This window comes from Lampris incognitus, chromosome 11, assembly GCF_029633865.1.
Source record: "Lampris incognitus isolate fLamInc1 chromosome 11, fLamInc1.hap2, whole genome shotgun sequence".
Lineage (NCBI taxonomy): Eukaryota > Metazoa > Chordata > Actinopteri > Lampriformes > Lampridae > Lampris > Lampris incognitus.
The window spans coordinates 50,682,926-50,699,435 of NC_079221.1; the positions used below are offsets into that span (position 1 = coordinate 50,682,926).

General features: G+C 46.2%; 1 protein-coding gene and 1 pseudogene across 1 annotated transcript in view; one reads left to right on the forward strand and one right to left on the reverse strand.

Annotated features, from left to right (window-relative positions):
- Nucleotides 1-7,373: 7,373 nt before the first annotated feature.
- LOC130120403 (uncharacterized) lies at nt 7,374-10,569 on the reverse strand (annotated as a pseudogene).
- A 3,667-nt stretch (nt 10,570-14,236) lies between these two features.
- LOC130120404 (carboxy-terminal kinesin 2-like) overlaps nt 14,237-16,510 on the forward strand; it is a 97,809-nt gene continuing 95,535 nt past the window's right edge. The window contains exons 1-3 of the mRNA XM_056288944.1: nt 14,237-14,451; nt 14,763-14,928; nt 15,869-16,036. Coding sequence (XP_056144919.1) covers nt 14,237-14,451; nt 14,763-14,928; nt 15,869-16,036 — 549 coding nt within the window. The remainder of the gene's footprint in view (nt 14,452-14,762; nt 14,929-15,868; nt 16,037-16,510) is intronic.

Consider the following 16,510-nt stretch of genomic DNA (forward strand, 5'->3'; position numbering starts at 1 on the left):
GGCTTCACGTAAGTCTGCGGAAGCTCTTGGATCCCGAACCCTCATCCGCCTTCTCTGTGTGAGAGAGTGTTTTTGCAGTTTTGTATTGTATGTTTATTCAAGTTTGCATTTTTGCCTGCCTTGTTTGACAGTAGCCTTTTGTTGTGTGTTTTGCTGAAGTCCAGTAAAGCGATTTTGTACTTAACCAACTGCCTCTGCCTTTTCTCTGCAATTGGGTCCAAATACTCAGCATTACAAATGGTATTTGTCTACTGGCATTATCTATTTATAATTACAAAATAGATGCTTATATCTGTGTCTGTAACTGCTGGGGAATTAATTCCTGTTATTGAATATGGATATTTCTGGTTTGCAAACGATAGAATACTTTTCAGTAAGACATAGATTGCACATTTTACTACTGGTTGAATATGCTGTGTTTTTTGAGAGGATTTTCCAGGTGGTTGAATAATTAATTTTTCTGCCCGCCAATGACCAAATATAATAGCTTAAAGATGTTACATTCCTTAAACGGTTGTTTCTGAAGCTACACATGTGCATTAAACCGCTTTTTGAATGTTCCCTCTGTTGTTGCCATTTCTCGTCACCATTGCTTGGTAACTCCTTTCATCTGGCATTTTCTTTCGAGGGGGCATGAGTCGTTCACATGGCAGTTACAGTTGGGGGAGTCCAATTGTGATGAAGGTGTCTTTGATTTGTTCATGATTCTTGTTTTGTGGGATGATATTACTTGTTGAATATTAGGCATACAGCTGTAACTTATTTTGAGGATGTTCTTATTGAATATCTTCCTCAGTTGGTGGTAGGGGGTGAAGCACTTGTCCAAAAATTCAAAAAACTGCTTACCAATGTTTGTGGCCACAGTGTCACTGGCGGGCGGGTTGTATCAGCGATGTATGAAAATAAATACGAATCTTACTGATCTCCAGTCAGTAACAGTAACAAATCACATAAACTAAAGTGCAGAAATATAAAAAAAAATAAATCTGTGGCTCCACCACTATAAAAATATTTAGATAATTCAAAGTCGTAATAAACATGTAAAATATAAACATGTGGATTGTACTTTTTAATAAAATCTAAAAAGAAACACTGAACAATAATATAAATATTAAGCTTACTGATATCTAGTCAGTTACAGTAACAAACCACAGAGACAAGTGCACAAGGAGTATGGCTCTGCCAGCCACTATGTCATCCTAATGTATGGTGCACAGTAACTCACAGTTGGGTTTTTTTGTGGTTTTTTTGTCAGGAAAACCAGTATATCGACTTTTCTTCCAATTGTACTCGGCCAATTACCCCAATCTTCCGAGCCGGGCCGGTCGCTGCTCCACTCCCTCTGCTGATCCGGGGAGGGCTTCAGACTACCACATGGCTCCTCCGATACATATGGATTCGCCAGCTGCACCTTTTCACCTGACATTGAGGAGTTTCGCCAGGCGGACGTAGCATGTAGGAGGCTCATGCTATTCCCCCCAGTTCCCCCTCCCCCCTGAACAGACGCCCCGGCCGACCAGAGAAGGCGCTTGTGCAGCGACCAGGACACTTACCCACATCTGGCTTACCACCCACAGACACGGCCAATTGTGTCTGTAGGGATGCCTGACCAAGCTGGGGGTAACACAGGGATTCGAACTAGCAATTGCCGTGTTGGTAGGCAAGGGAATAGACCACTACGCCACCCAGACGCCTTAGCATATCGACTTTTGCTGGTTTTAAGGACGAACGAGTACAAGTTACTATATTCCCTCCAGTGCTAACCAGACGTTCTGAGAGGGAACTTGTGGGCCAACTTGCTCAGTCATGGAAAATTGATTTTGTGCATCTTACATCAGGCCAGGGGATCTTCTTCTCCGTCAGTGGCAGGAGTCATCAGGAAACATTCAACTCAGCCGCCACGACATCTTGAAGTTGCACAGGCAAAGCAGGAGATGCCACGCTGGCCTTGAAACATTTGCTGGAAGACTTCTTTTCCTTTCCACAGAGGGCTTTGCAATTTGAGGCTTCAAAACGGTTTCAATACAGGACCTCTTCTCCTACCAGATTAAAAAGAATAATAACAGCCATTAGTTTTGCAATTAGGGATATATTGGCTGCTCATGAGTGCACAACACACAAAACAAGCTTTTACTGCTATGTATTAAACGTTTTTTTTCCTACATCTAGATCTATGTGTGGTTGTGCGAGGACAACATTGTCAGTATCATGTTCAAGAACATTATTATTACTGCACATTATCTTAACTTGGTTATATTTTGCGGACTGTTCCAGTTTGTCTGTGTTATGTTTATCTGTTGTCTTGTTTCACCGCCGTTTATTGTAAAGCAACTTTGAGTGTTAGAAAAACGCTATATAAGTTTGTTTTTTTATTAGTATTATTATTATTATTGTTATTTCAGTCTTCAGTGCGGTCTTAATGGCAGAGATGTGGTCTGCACTAATGTACTGTGTTCTGAACCTCGGGTCCAGAAATGACATGATGTCCAAAAGCTCCTGGGTGTCAGGGTCACTATATTTGTCATTGAGGTATCCCAGGACCTTGGTTTTAATCGACCTAGACAGGTCTATGTCATCATCTTCAGCCAGGATTGATGTGGCTAGAAGATAAAGAACTAGCCTGAGGTAGGAGATGCTGACGTACTCCTCTCCAGAAAGAGCATCAGTAAATTCCTGGAGAAGATCTAGCGCCTTGTGAATGGACTCATAACACTTGAATATCCTGCCAGGGATATTCAAGGGATGAGGGGGCATGCATTTCGATTGCCTGACAATACCTGGGATATGGCCTTGGTCTGTTCCAGCACTTTTGCAATCATCATTTCTTTAGATCCCCAATCTTGTTGGGCACTCAGTTAACATCAAAATATGTTGTATATGATACCAAGTTTAATGACTGCTGCTCTTTTGACAACACGTTACCACCCGATGTCGTCGTCTGGGATTAACGATGTTGTATATGACATCAAAATATGTTGTACATGATACCATGTTCAATGACCGCCACTATTTTAGCAATGTGTTACCACCCAACCTCGTCGTCTGGGATTAACAGTGTTGTAAATGACATCAAAATATGTTGATACCACGTTTAATGACTGCTGCTCTTTGGAGGGTTTAATGACTCCTGCTCACTATGGAGGAGGGCTTTACGTTGGCCTCAAGGAAGTTCTGGCAAACCATCCGGCGACTCAGGAAGGGGAAGCAGGGCTTGACTCAGGCTGTGTTGAGCCGGGGGGGGGGGACTGTTGACCTAGACTGGGGATTTGGTTGGGCAGTGGAAAGAACACTTTGAGGAGCCCCTGGACCTGGCTAACATGTCCTCAGTGGAGGACATGTTATAGCCACACCCATATCCCTAACAGAGGTATTGCGGTAGTTAAGAAGCTCCTCGGTGGCGAGGCGCCGATGTGGATGAGATTTGCCCTGAGATGCTGAAAGCTCTGGGCATTGTTGGGCTGTCCTGGCTGACACGCCTCTTCAGTGTCACGTGGAGGTCGGGGACAGTACCTGTGGAGTGGCAGACTGGGGTGGTGGTTCCCATATTTAAAAAAGAGGACCGGAGGGTGTGCTCCAATTTTTGGGGCATCACACTGCTCAGCCTCCCTGGAAAAGTCTACTCTAGGGTGCTCGAAAGGAGGCTCCGACCGACTGTTGAACCTCGGATCCAGGAGGAAAAATGCAGATTCCGTCCTGGCCATGGAACAACGGACCAACTCTTTACCCTTGCGGAAGTGCTGAGGGAGACATGGGAGTTTGACCAGCTAGTCTACATGTGTTTTGTGGACTTGGAGAAGGCTTACGACCGTGTACCCTGGGGCACTCTGTGGGGGGTACTGCGGGAATATGAGGTACCGGGGCAGTTGCTACAAGCCATCCGGTCCTTGTATAACCAAAGTGAGAGCTGTGTCCGCATTCTCGGCACAAAGTCAAACATGTTTTCAGCGGGTGTCGGACTCCGCCAAGGTTTTCCCTTGACTGAAAGGGTGAGATTGCAGATACAAGCGGCTGAAGTTAGTTTCCTCTGTAGGGTGTCTGAGCTCAGCCTCAGAGATGGGGTGAGGAGCTCAGACATCCAGAGGGAGCTTAGAGTAGAACCGCTGCTCCTTTGCATCGAAAGGAGCCAGTTGAGGTGGTTAGGGCATCTGATTAGGATGGCTTCTGGGCGCCTTCCTTTGAAGGTTTTCCGTGCACGTCCAACTGGCAGGAGACCCTGGGGTAGACCCAGAACTCGCTGGAGGGACTACATGTCCAGTCGAGCCTGGGAACACCTTGGAATCCCACAGGAGGAGTTGGAAGGCGTTGCTGGGGAGAGGGACATCTGGAGTGCCCTACTTAGCTTGCTGGCACCACGACCCAACCCCAGAGAAGCGGCTGATAATGAGATGAGTCTTACCAATGGCAAGATGTAGGTGGCTGAAACACTGGCGCCTGGTCCACTCGTTAAGTTGCGCTGTCTTCACCATGTTTGATGCATTGTCCGTCGTTAGGCAGACATGTTTTTCTTCAGTGAGGTCCCAGCTGGCTAGCCCTTCTCAGGCTGACTGCAGTGTTCTCCCGAGTGTAGTCATCCAGGAAGTAAGCAGCCTGAAGACAGAGAGCTTTGAGGTCGAATTCTTCATTGATGAAATGCACGGTCAGACTCTGATAGGGTTCCGCTGTACAGTTTGACCACATGTCCGTGGTAGTAGCGAAAAACTACTCTTTGCTTGCATGTTTTATATAGCTCCATTATGGCAACCTGGCTAAAATATGTGCGGGATGGCATAAAAAAACATTTCCAGGTGCACCAAGTAAAACAATGAGAGATACTATTGCAAAGTTTTTGTGAGTGGGCCCTTGTTGTGGACTAATCACCTTTTTGATTTCTAGTGCTGGCATTTATTACCTTCCATTGGTGCAGTCAGTCAGACTCTAAACTGTACATATAATAAGAATAAGAGACCCACTATTTTCTACTTATTTTTTCTTATTTATAATTTTATATCCTTTTTGTATGTGTTAGCTGTAATGTACTTTTTATGAACGATTAAGTCAAATGTTTCATGTGACAATGTATGTGACCAGTTAAGTAAATTTATATTTTTTCTCTTTCCTTCCACAGCCAAGCCAGCGCAAATTCAAAGAACTTCCACTGTTGCTGCTGGTCCTTCCAGAGGTAAGATGAGTTGTCTGCGAGATATTCTGGGCTAAAATCGTATATTATATACGCATTCCATGCACCTTTTTTCCAGAAGATGACATTAAGTACTAAGTTGGCTATCTTACCAAGCTTGCAATATATATTGCATATTGATCATTTTTACTGTAAGTCACGTAATTGTTGCATGGGTGCGTGTGTATGTGTGTGTCTGTGCGTGCGTGCGTGTGTGCGTGCGTGCACACACACACACAATATTATTACATTGCTTGTAATATTTATTTTTTAGTTAATTATGCCGGTGTCACTATAACTGCACCTCCATGGTGAAAGGGCCCCAGGCCCCCTTCCCGCGGGAGGGGGAGCACGGGATTTTAAGGTACACCACTGGATCTAATTATCATATAATCAATTTGTCATGTCTCACAACCGCTGTTCAATGGGCAGTGCTGTCCAAAGATGTACCCAGAGCTAGGGCTGTGCGATATATAACATATGACGATAGAAAACGTCTATCGTTTCATGTTAAACTCTATCATCTATTTCGTTTGTCGCAAATCATACTCTTTATGGCAATATTTTTCGCCATTTGGACGACCCTTTCCGCTCTTTGCACAACCTGGACGCAGACAGATTTGCATGAAGGCAATACAAACAAACATGGAGGACAGTGAATGTAATGCAGAACGGGGTAATTCCTAATAGAAGGAGTCTGACCAGCCAGGACAAAACGAGGAGCTTGTCCCTAAAAGAGGTGCTACTTCTATCATATGGATGTGGTTTGGATATGAAAAGTTTGACACGGGCCAGAAACCTTTAGGTTACTTCTGTAACCCCAGTTCTCTGAGTAGCATTAGTGAGATGTCTCATTATGGGATACGCCCCCTTGTGTATTCACAGAAGCACTTGTACCATGACGCCTGCCTTGATTGGCTGGCAATCATGATATCTGCATCAGGGCCCTGCACCTTATACATGACTGATGCAGCGTCACTCGTCATTCAGAACAAGCACACCTCTTCTCACTTCACCCCAGCAGCAAGAAGGGCGGTCTGGTGAGACATCTCGCTCATGCTACTGAGAGAACTGGGGTTACGGAAGTAACCTAAAGTTCTCTTTCATAGCAATCGTTTTGATGTCTCACTATGGGATATGGAGACTCCCGTATTGCTAGACAAGCTTATCTCAATGACTGACCCTCACGAAGAAATGTGTGGATGAGGCAGGTCCACTGAGGGACCCACGCTCAGGACAGCATGAGCAAGGCTTGAAGATGTAACATCCAACTTATAAAACCTTGCAAATGTGAGGGGCGATGACCAGCTAGCTGCGGCACAGAGATCCTGGATAGAGACCCCCCCCCTAAACAGAGCCCAAGAGGTCGCAAGACCCCTAGTAGAGTGTGCCCGCAACCCAGATGGAACCTGAAGGCCTGAGCTGGAGTAAGCCAGTGTGATAGCATCCATGAGAAAGTCTTTGGCAATGGGCTTGCCCCTGTGGGGCTTAGCCCAGTACACAAACAACTGATCCCCTTTCCTGAAGGCCCTTGTTCGCTCCACGTTAAGTGTGTGAAGTGTGAACTGTGCACAACATATGCAGGCACTGCTGCTCCACAGAACTGTGAGGAGGTGGCTGAAAAGCTGTCAGGTCCACTGGCAAGCATGGATTGACCATTTTAGGGACCAAAGCAGGATTAGGCTTCAAGGTCACTCCAAGGTTCCCCGGGGTGAACCGCATACAAGCAGGGTGCCCAGACAGAACGTGAATATCACTCACACACTTAGCCGTAGCCAAAGCCCACAACAAAGCCACCTTAAGAGACAACATTTTCATGTTTATGTGTTTGAGTGGCTCAAAGGGATGACTGGTGAGGGCCTCCAGAACTACAATCAAATCCCAGGAGGGTGACAGGCATAGAGCTGGGTAACAGTCTCCACACCCTTCATAGACCGAGAAACAAGGGGATGCTGGCCTGCCAGCTTACCATCAAAACCGACACTGCAAGCGGAAATATCAGTCAAGTGAACCTTGACAGTAGAAAATGCCTTCTTCCTGTCAATCAGGTCCTGTAGAAAGGACAAAATTGCACCAACCAAACACTGAAAGGAAATTTCCTGTGCACTAGCACACCATTCCTCAAACACTGTCCACTTAAAGTCATAAAGGGACCTGGTGGATGATGCTCTGGCATTCTGAATAGTATTAATGACCCTGTGTGATAGTCCAGTATGTCTTAAATTAAACCACTCATGGACCAGGCCCACAGGACGAGCTGCTCTGTGTGGGGGTGAAATGTCTGCCCACATGCTTGAGAGGAGGTCTCTGTGCAGCGGGAGGGGCCACAGGTGACCACAGAGGAGTTGCTTCACTTTCCGCCAGCCAATGCATGGAGGGCCAGTGAAGAGCGATTAAAATCAGGGAAAGACGGGTATCCCGCACCCTGAACAATTTCGGGGGAATCAAGGCTAGTGGGGGAAACACGTATAGTGGAACACGCAGCCACTCATGTGCACACGCAACCACTCCAGTGATGCGCTCTGGTCGTGCAGGGAGAAAAACAGTGGGCACTGTGAGTTCTCCCCTGACACAAACAGGTCCACTGCTGCGTGGCCGAACTGTGTCCAAATCTGATCCACTACAGCCGGGTGCAGTTTCCATTCTGTGTAAAGGGGATTCCCTCTGGACAAGAGGTCTGCACCCAAGTTCTGAATCCCAGGGATGTGCGTCGCCCTCACAGAGAGTTGTGCATCGCTCCACAACATCAATTCGCGTGCCAATATGTGCAGCTGTGGGGAGCGCAGACCTCCCTGGCGGTTGATATAGGCTACCATGGTTGTACTGTCCATCCTCACCAGCACATGATGTCCCCGGAGAAACAGCAGAAAATGTTTTGGCACTAGAAACTCTGCTAGAAGCTCCAAGTAGTTAATATGGGTGTGATGGAGATGTGTGCTCCAGACCCCATTTACTGCCCTGCCCTTCGAAAACACTGCCCCAGCCCGATAGGCTGGCATCCATTGTCAGTACTTTTCTGGCCAATGTCGTGCCCATAGGCACACCCTCCGTCAGGAGAGACGGCCGTTTCCAAGAGCGAAGTGTGAGAGTGCATGATGCAGACACCGTAATCCTGTGGGGTCTGTGGTGCACGGGGTCCAGTCTGAGAAAAGCCATTCAACATTGGAAATCTCTCATGTACAGCCTGCCCAGCCTTACCACCAGGAGCGCTGACACCATCAGTCCCAATAACCTGACAGACAGACTGTATGTGACCCATTTTGTTATGACAAAATGCGCCAGAGTGGACCTGAATACGTCCACTCTCTTGGTTGGCAGGCGGGCCGTGTGGGTGAGCGAATTCAGCATGAAACCCAGAAAAGCTATGTCCTGTCTCAGTGTTAACACGCTCTTTTCCCTGTTCACCACAAATCCCAGCTCAGCCAGGTGTGTCAACACAATGCCCGTGTGCGTAACAGCCTCCTGCTCCGAGCGTGCCAGCAGCAGCCAGTCGTCCAGATAGGTGGCTAAGCAGATGCCTCGCTCCCTGAGGCGAGCTATAGCCCCCTCGACACATTTCACAAACACCCTCGGGCTCAGTGACAGGTCAAATGGGAGTGCTAGGTACTCGTACACGGTGTCCTGAAAGGCCAACCTTAAATATTTCCTGTGTGGAGGATAAATGGGGATGTGAAAATATGCGTCCTCCAGGTCAATCGATGTGAAGCAATCGCCCGGCCCACCAAGCGTATCAGGGCTGTGTGTGTGAGCATGCGAAACTTGTATCTCCTGAGATACTTGTTTAAAGCACATAGGTCCAGAATGGGATGAATGCCGCCATCTTTGGGACCAGGAAATAACTTGAATAGAGACCGTCTAGCCTCTGCTGGTGTGGCACTATTCCTATGGCGTTTTTGTTTAACAAGGCAGATATTTCCACCTGTAACACCCAGGCTGACTCTCCATGAGCACGGGACGCAATGACGCCACTGAAGCGAGGAGGTGCTGTGTGGCGAATTTAAGTCTGTAGCCGCTGACCAGTGTCTTCAACAGCTATTTTGACACCGTGCATGTTTTCCAACTCCCTATCCGTGAAGATAGAGGTGAGTGAAGCTCTGTCTGAGCTACACGATCTCTGGGAGCCTCTTTTAACTGTACGACGCTGCCCCTTAGCGGCTGACAGTGAACGGATAGACTCGGGACAACCGCCCAGGGCTGTTTCATCCCAGGGAGGGCATTGGTCCCCTCTGGTGGTGTTATAGGGGGAAACACTGTTTTGCAACTTTGCATTTATCTTTTTCCCTTTTGGAAAAATGCAATACTGGGCCCTCGCTTGTGTGCCCGGATGTGTCAGTGAATGAACCTTTTTTTTCAGTGTGTGTGAGTGCTCATGAGACTTGAATGTGGCTTTAAACAATCCCACATTTGAACTGAGCCTCGTCTCCTCTTGACTGGGATGCACAAACTGGGCTCTGGGCCCACACGCCACCAAGAGAGAGGGTTGGCACGGGGGGGATTCCTCCCCGGACATACTGGAACGTTGGACTGCCAGGGAATGGGGGACGGCTGGCACATCCGCTTTCCATGGGAGACAGAGCTGTAAGGCTTCATCTTCCTTTTTCTTTGCCCCACGTCTCTTTTGCGTGGAAGTGAGAGTGGAGCCAAATATGCCATCAGGAACAACTGGGATGTCCAAGATGTCCCCCTTCTCTTTATCCGACAAGTTTGTCACATTGAGCCATCTTGCCCTCTTCTGCAACACCAGCATCAACATACACTTCCCCGTGGCCTGGACAGCGCATCGCACACAGACAGATATCCGCAATTGTGGTAATATCATCCCACATGGAAGCATCGGGTACCTCGGTCATGTCGTCAAATAGCTCCACTTGGTAAGCAGACAAAAATGGAGGTGACATGAGTGCTCTCACCATCAGGGCTACCGCCTTGTAAGCTCGCTCAGTCATGGCGGACTGGATGCAGTAGGCTTTAGCGAGGAGGGTGGGTGGTCTAGATGATGTAGCTGACAACCATGGGTAGAGGTGGGCTGTCACCAGCGGCTCCATGGGCGGCATGCGGGCCATGGCATGCTTATCCATCCCTTCAAAATCCAGGGAAGATGCCCCGTGAATGGGGTTCTTGCTGGAGTATGGATTTTCTTTCCGTGGGATGGAGACTTCTTCCAGGAGCTCAGGGAACACTGGGAAACGCTGTCTCACAGTCCACTTGACCTGGGGCAATTTCTTCCTTTTGTAGTGGGACCGAGTAACCTCTGCAATGACAATGGGCCATAGGATTCCCAGTCTCTCCGCGGTGCATTTGCACACGTCGTGCATGTCAGCGCTAGGCAGAGGCTGTGCAGCTTCACCCTCACCTTTAGCAGTGGACAGGCATGGAGAGCTGGGAGTCTGCCGGGGAAACGCATGCCATGGCATGCTTATCCATCCCTTCAAAATCCAGGGAAGACGCTCCTTTTTTCAAAAAATCTTTTTATTTCTGGGTATTTTCTTCAGGAACCAAGAGCAAAAAAAAAAAACAAGAAAAAAAACCCAACAACAACAAACAGGAAAAAAAGAACAGAAACCCCCCCCCCCCAAAAAAAATGGAGGTCATGGGACGATCTGGAAACCGCTAAAGTAGAATGTCTCGTATACAGTATACTTACAATAACTATGAGCTATCCTTCTCTTTGGCCAAATAAATACACAATTTTTCCCACTGTTTTTCCCCCAGTTCTTTTTGGAGCTGAATAGAGTAAGTCATCTGTTCTGAAAGATGTAATTGTTTGACAATATTGATGAAAAGTCCAATTGTAGGACTATTTTTCTGAAGCCTGTGTTTTGTAGTAATGGCCTTTTTACTTGCCTCCAGCAAGACCTTCAAAAGATAGACATCAGTTTTATTTAGTCCATCAGGAATATGTCCAAGACACAAGGATGAGAATGTAGTACTGATGTATACTTCCTTCCAAAAAGTCTGAATGGAAGGATATGACCAAAAAATATGAGCATGATCAACCATGATTTCTCCACATTCCCTCCAACAGCTCAGCTGAGTGCCGGTTTGTTTGGACTTCTGTATAGGGGTGATAAAAAAGCGAATCAGGTTTTTCCAGCAGAAGTCTCTCCAGGTCCGGGAGTTGGTGGAGGACGATTGCGTTTTCCAGGCATCCAACCACATGTCGTCAGATATTTCCGTGTCCAGCTCTTTTTCCCATCGTTGTTTCACATAGTCTGTGGAATCCTTATTCAGTGATGTGATACCATAGTATATCTCACTTATAAGATGTCTGTTGCTTTCTGAGTTAGATGCATCAATGAATACATGAATGATAGCTGGAATCTCTTTTGGATTAGAACTTTTTATCTTTTTAGAAAAGTAATCACGGAGTTGTAAATACCTATAAAATTCCTGCCTCCCCAACCAATGTGTCTGACATAGATGATCAAACTGTCAAGCTCCCAGTTTTTAACAATATTGCATATAGAAGTGATACCAAATAGACCCGTTGTTTATATCTACCATCTAAAGATGCCGGTGTAAAGTCAGAATCATATGCCGCCGACGATCTAAGCAGGTTAGCTTCTTATCTCTCTCGGGTTGAAAACGTTTAACCACTTCCCCCCATATTTTCAATGAAAAAAATCACCCATTGACTCGCTGTCTGTAATATTTCTTTCTCTTTGCCAACACAGCCAAGCAATGGCTGTATTGGTGTATCAGTTGAGGATAACTCTATAGTCTTCAATTTGGCCACATAAGATTGGTTACACCAGTATACAAGGGGTCTCAGCTGAGCTGATAAGTACTAATCCCTTAAAGATGGGAGGGCCATGCCCCCCGCCCCTCTCCTCTGGTAGGGAAGCAGGGAAGACGCTCTTTCAATGGGTCTTGCTGGAATATGGATTTTCTTTCCATGAGACGGTGACTTCTTCCAGGAGCTCGGAGAACACCAGGAGAAGCTTTGTCACAGTCCACTTGGCCTGGGGCAATTTCTTCCCCTTGTAGCAGGACCGGAGACTCTCCGCAACGACAGTGGGCCATGGGATTCTCAAGTCTATCTGCAGTGCATTTACACACATCGTGCTGTCAATGCTAGGTGGAGGCTATGCAGCCTCATCCTCACCTTTAGCTGCGGACAAGTATGGAGAGCTGGGAATCTGTGCCAGGGGGGACGAAGGAAGAACTACCCTCATCGTCCTCCTCCGACACCAGGAAATCTTTGCCTTCTGATTCTCTGTCCTCCTCAATCACACCAAACTGGGGTTCCTCGGGGGTGGGACTGGTGAAAATAGGGTCCTTATACGAGAGGCTAGCCTGGCAGGCTAGTCTTCGGCGGAGGCTCTTAGCCGTGAAGTGAGCACAGTGAGTGCATGAGCCGGGGTTGTTGACAGCGGCTCGGGTGTGTTCCAGCCCGAGACATGCGGAGCAGACCCGGTGTGTGTGTTTGCTCAATTTTGTTTCCACAGGTGCACAGGGGGGCAGAATCTGACAGTATTACTGGCCAGAGGATCAGCAGCCAACAGGTATGCCATTTCCCTATCGGCCTGCAATCAGCCAGTATGAGTGGCACCTGTATACTGGCTGGCCTGTGATTAGGTGCACCTGTCATAGTCTGTGATCTGGGCTCTCCCATCTCTGGATTGGTGCTTTGTTTCACCTGCGCCCAGTCTCCTTGATTGGCCTGTGATTCGGTGCACCTCTGCTGGGGACTATATGACTGGGTGCTTTGCAGACATACGTCGTCGAGTCTTGGAGAGGCTTCGCGTCGGTCTGTGGAAGCCCGTGTCTCCTGAACCCTTGTCTGCCTCCTCTGTGTGAGAGAGTGTTTCCTTAGTTTAGTATTTTATGTCTATTCTTGTTTGCATTTTTGTTGTCCTGTTTGGCAGTGGTTTTTTTGGTTATTGTGTGTTTGCTGAAGTCCAGTAAAGTGACTTAGTACTTACCAACTGCCTCTGCCTCTTCTCTGCAATTGTGTCCAAACACACTGTATTACAGGAATCAGCTTGCTCCAAGGTGGGAAGCAGCTTGGCAGCTGTATCCATTTAGCTGGCGTGCTTAAGTTTTAGAATAATTATCTGGAGTGTTAATCTTGTTAGGTAGCTCCAACGTTGGACAAGCAGTGCGGTGACTGCAGGTTCCCGGTGTCGTTAGCTTGCTCAGAGTAGCAAAGTTAACGTGCTAGCTAGCTTGTAGAAGCAGAAATACTCCGCTGTTTGGGGACAGGCCAGAGCAAAATAATCTCGTTAGCTAGCTCCAATGGTGGACAAGTGGTGAGGTGACTGCAGGTTCCCGGTATCGTTAGCTTGCTCAGAGTAGCAAAGTTAACATGCTAGCTAGCTTGTAGAAGCAGAAATACTCTGCTTTTTGGGGACAGGCCAGAGTAAAAAAAACGACCTATGGTGAAGACAGTCGTACCAGTATGTCAGCGGCTAGCGTTCGGCAATGGAGGTGTTCGCTCTGGTCTGAGGACAGTTTAGCTAGTCAGTTTAAATACGGGACAGTAGCTTGCTACTGAAGTGAGAAGAGGTGACTGAATGACGAGTGACGCTGTGTCAGTCATATATAAGGTGCAGCGCCCTGATGCAGACATCATGACAGCCAGCCAGTCAGGGCTGGCATAATGGTACAAGTGCTTCTGTGAATACGCGAGGGGGGGTATCCCATACTTAGACATCGAAACGAATGCTATGAAAGAGAACTGTACTTTGCAAAATATGCCGCACGCCGGTCCCCACAACAGACTCAAACACCACTAGAATCTTTTACCACCTACGCAAGAATTATGTCAAACAGTACGGAGAGAGTCTACAGATGAGAGCAGGAAGAGCACAGTCGAGTGCTCAAAACAAAACCCAGACATTAACATTTTATATTTTGTTCCATGCGTAATTGAAAATTTGCACAAAAGTTCTAAAAAAAAAAAAGTAATAATCAAATATGAGTAAGTACCTTTTATCTATCGAGTATATAATTAAAAATGTAATAAGAAATAGGCCTTTCCATGTGGCCATTTTATGTAAACTCTATTAATTTAATTTATACAAAGTGCTATATCGTGATATGTATCGTCATCATGATATGAATGACCTATATCGTGATATGAGATTTTGGTCATATCACACAGCCCTAGGTGGAGCCAGTCAGCAGCGCCCCAGGGACCTCAAGGACAAGGTCAGCAATATGGTAGGCAAGAGTCACAACAAGGTCAAGACGGTCCATCAGGAGAACAAGGAGCTAAGGGGTTCAGTCGCCCAGATGCAGCAAAGAGAGGTGGAGCTGAAGCAAGAATTGGACAAACTGACAAACTTGATCAGGTACCAGTGCGGATTATGTCTCCAACTATTTTGATAGATGTTGGTTTGGTAAATGTTGGTACACGTTCTGTAGTCTAATATTAAATTAAAGGAGTACATGAATGTGCCATTAATTTTATTTTATTTTTGTAATTGACGGATCTTTGTATTATACAGTATTTCTGCACCTAACTGAGATTTATCCCTATTCCTAGTCTAGTTGTCACACTGATGCAATTATTTTTAAATAGCTTTTCAAAAGGCTCTTTCAAAACCTTTGCACTGGGTGGCATCATTATTTTGCATCTGTGGGTGTTATGTGTGTCTTTTAGTCAGTACGAGGTGGAGCTGAAGGCTTTGTTAGGGGTCACGGAGGAACTGGAGAAAACCACTAGTGACAAGAACAACCTCCAGAGGGACCTTTCCAACCTGTGTGACAAGTACAAGGCTATGGAGACCTTCCGAGATACCCAGGAGTTGGAGCTTCAAACTCTCAAAGTATGAGACTTTTAAGAATGTTAAGCCTGGCGTCTTTTTTCCTATGGATACCATGCATACATTTTAAACATAGGATGTCCAAGATAGAATGGAATCCTCAACTTGGCCAGAGTTGGCACCATGTTCCACTCTTGGTTCTACCATCCTACCATATGCTTAGGCAAGGTAAAAGTCATGGCCTTCTCTTTTCTACAAAGCAGAACAGCTGCGGATATACTGAGATTTTGGATCAAGAAGACCTCACTGCTGAGAAAGTTGGTTTCTTGCTCTGAATGCGGTTAATGTGTCAAAGTGCTTATCACTGTTCGATATTTCTTTACACTATTGAAAAGGCAGGTGAAAAACTAAAGTGCAGCACCTTGGCTGTGTGGTTAAAGAGTAAAATCAATCACTTTTAGTGGACATACTTTGATGGGAAAACTTGCCCCCAAGCATTACATTGCAGCCTGTTTCGCGGCTGCTCGCTGAAGCGTTCTCGCTCAGTACTGGACCAATTCCAAAAATGTGTGTCCCTATTAGTCATTTAGACCCCAAATGATGGAAAAATTGGGCCCAAGTTTAAAAATACTGGAATTGCCCTTTAATGCTGCTACCTCACAGCAAGAACATCCTGGATTTTATCCACGACTGTGTGGAGAAGTTTACGTGTTCTCCATGTGCTCATGTAGGTTGCTTCTAAATTCTTCAGTTACCCCTTAAAGTCCAAAAGGCCCGACTGACAGTTGAATTGCAGACTCTAAATGGTTTGCTGGTATGAAGTGTCCCTGTTGTGGACTAGTGACCTGTCCAGGATGTCTCCCTGCTGTCTGCTGGGATAGGCTTCAGCTCCTCATGACCCTGAACTAGACTCAGTGGGAAAAGAGAATAAGTAGATGAATAAAAGAAAAAAAGGCTATTTTCCAGTCTCTTTCCTCACTTTCTTCTCCACTCTCTATTCCAGAAGAAACTGTCAGTGCAGGAGTCCACTTTGGCCTGCCTCCAGGCCACCCTCAGAGACAGGGAAGAAGATATCCGGTCTTTCCAGGGGACCATTGCTAACCAGAGGGATGCAATCCATGCTGGCGAGATGGAGCGCAGGCAGCTCCACAACACCATCCAGGAGCTCAAGGCGAGCAAACATGGCAGATGTCATATACACAAACCATAAGGGTGGTTGTTTTGAGGGAGGAAATTGATGTCATATAGTCATGTTTTGGACAGTGTTGGCAAGCTCACAATTTTTTGTAAACATATTTATTGGATTTTACATTTTACAAATTAGAGACAACATGAAATAAATCCACTATAATTCCCATCCCTCCCCTACTCCCTAACATGTCTCCAACCCTCCCTCCTAACATCCTCTGAAATGACATCAAGTACAAATACATATATGACAGCTATACAAGGGAGAAAAAAAATTTAATAATTAAAAAAATACACTCATTACCTTTTTAAACTAATTCTTAATTAGACTGCTACAGTTCTGCTCCAACCAAGAAATTATTAGCTTATGAACTATCCCAGTCTGTTATTTGGGTTAGGTTATCATAGTAGGTAATAAAAGGCCTCCAGACTCTTTCAAATTTATTTGCATTCCCCT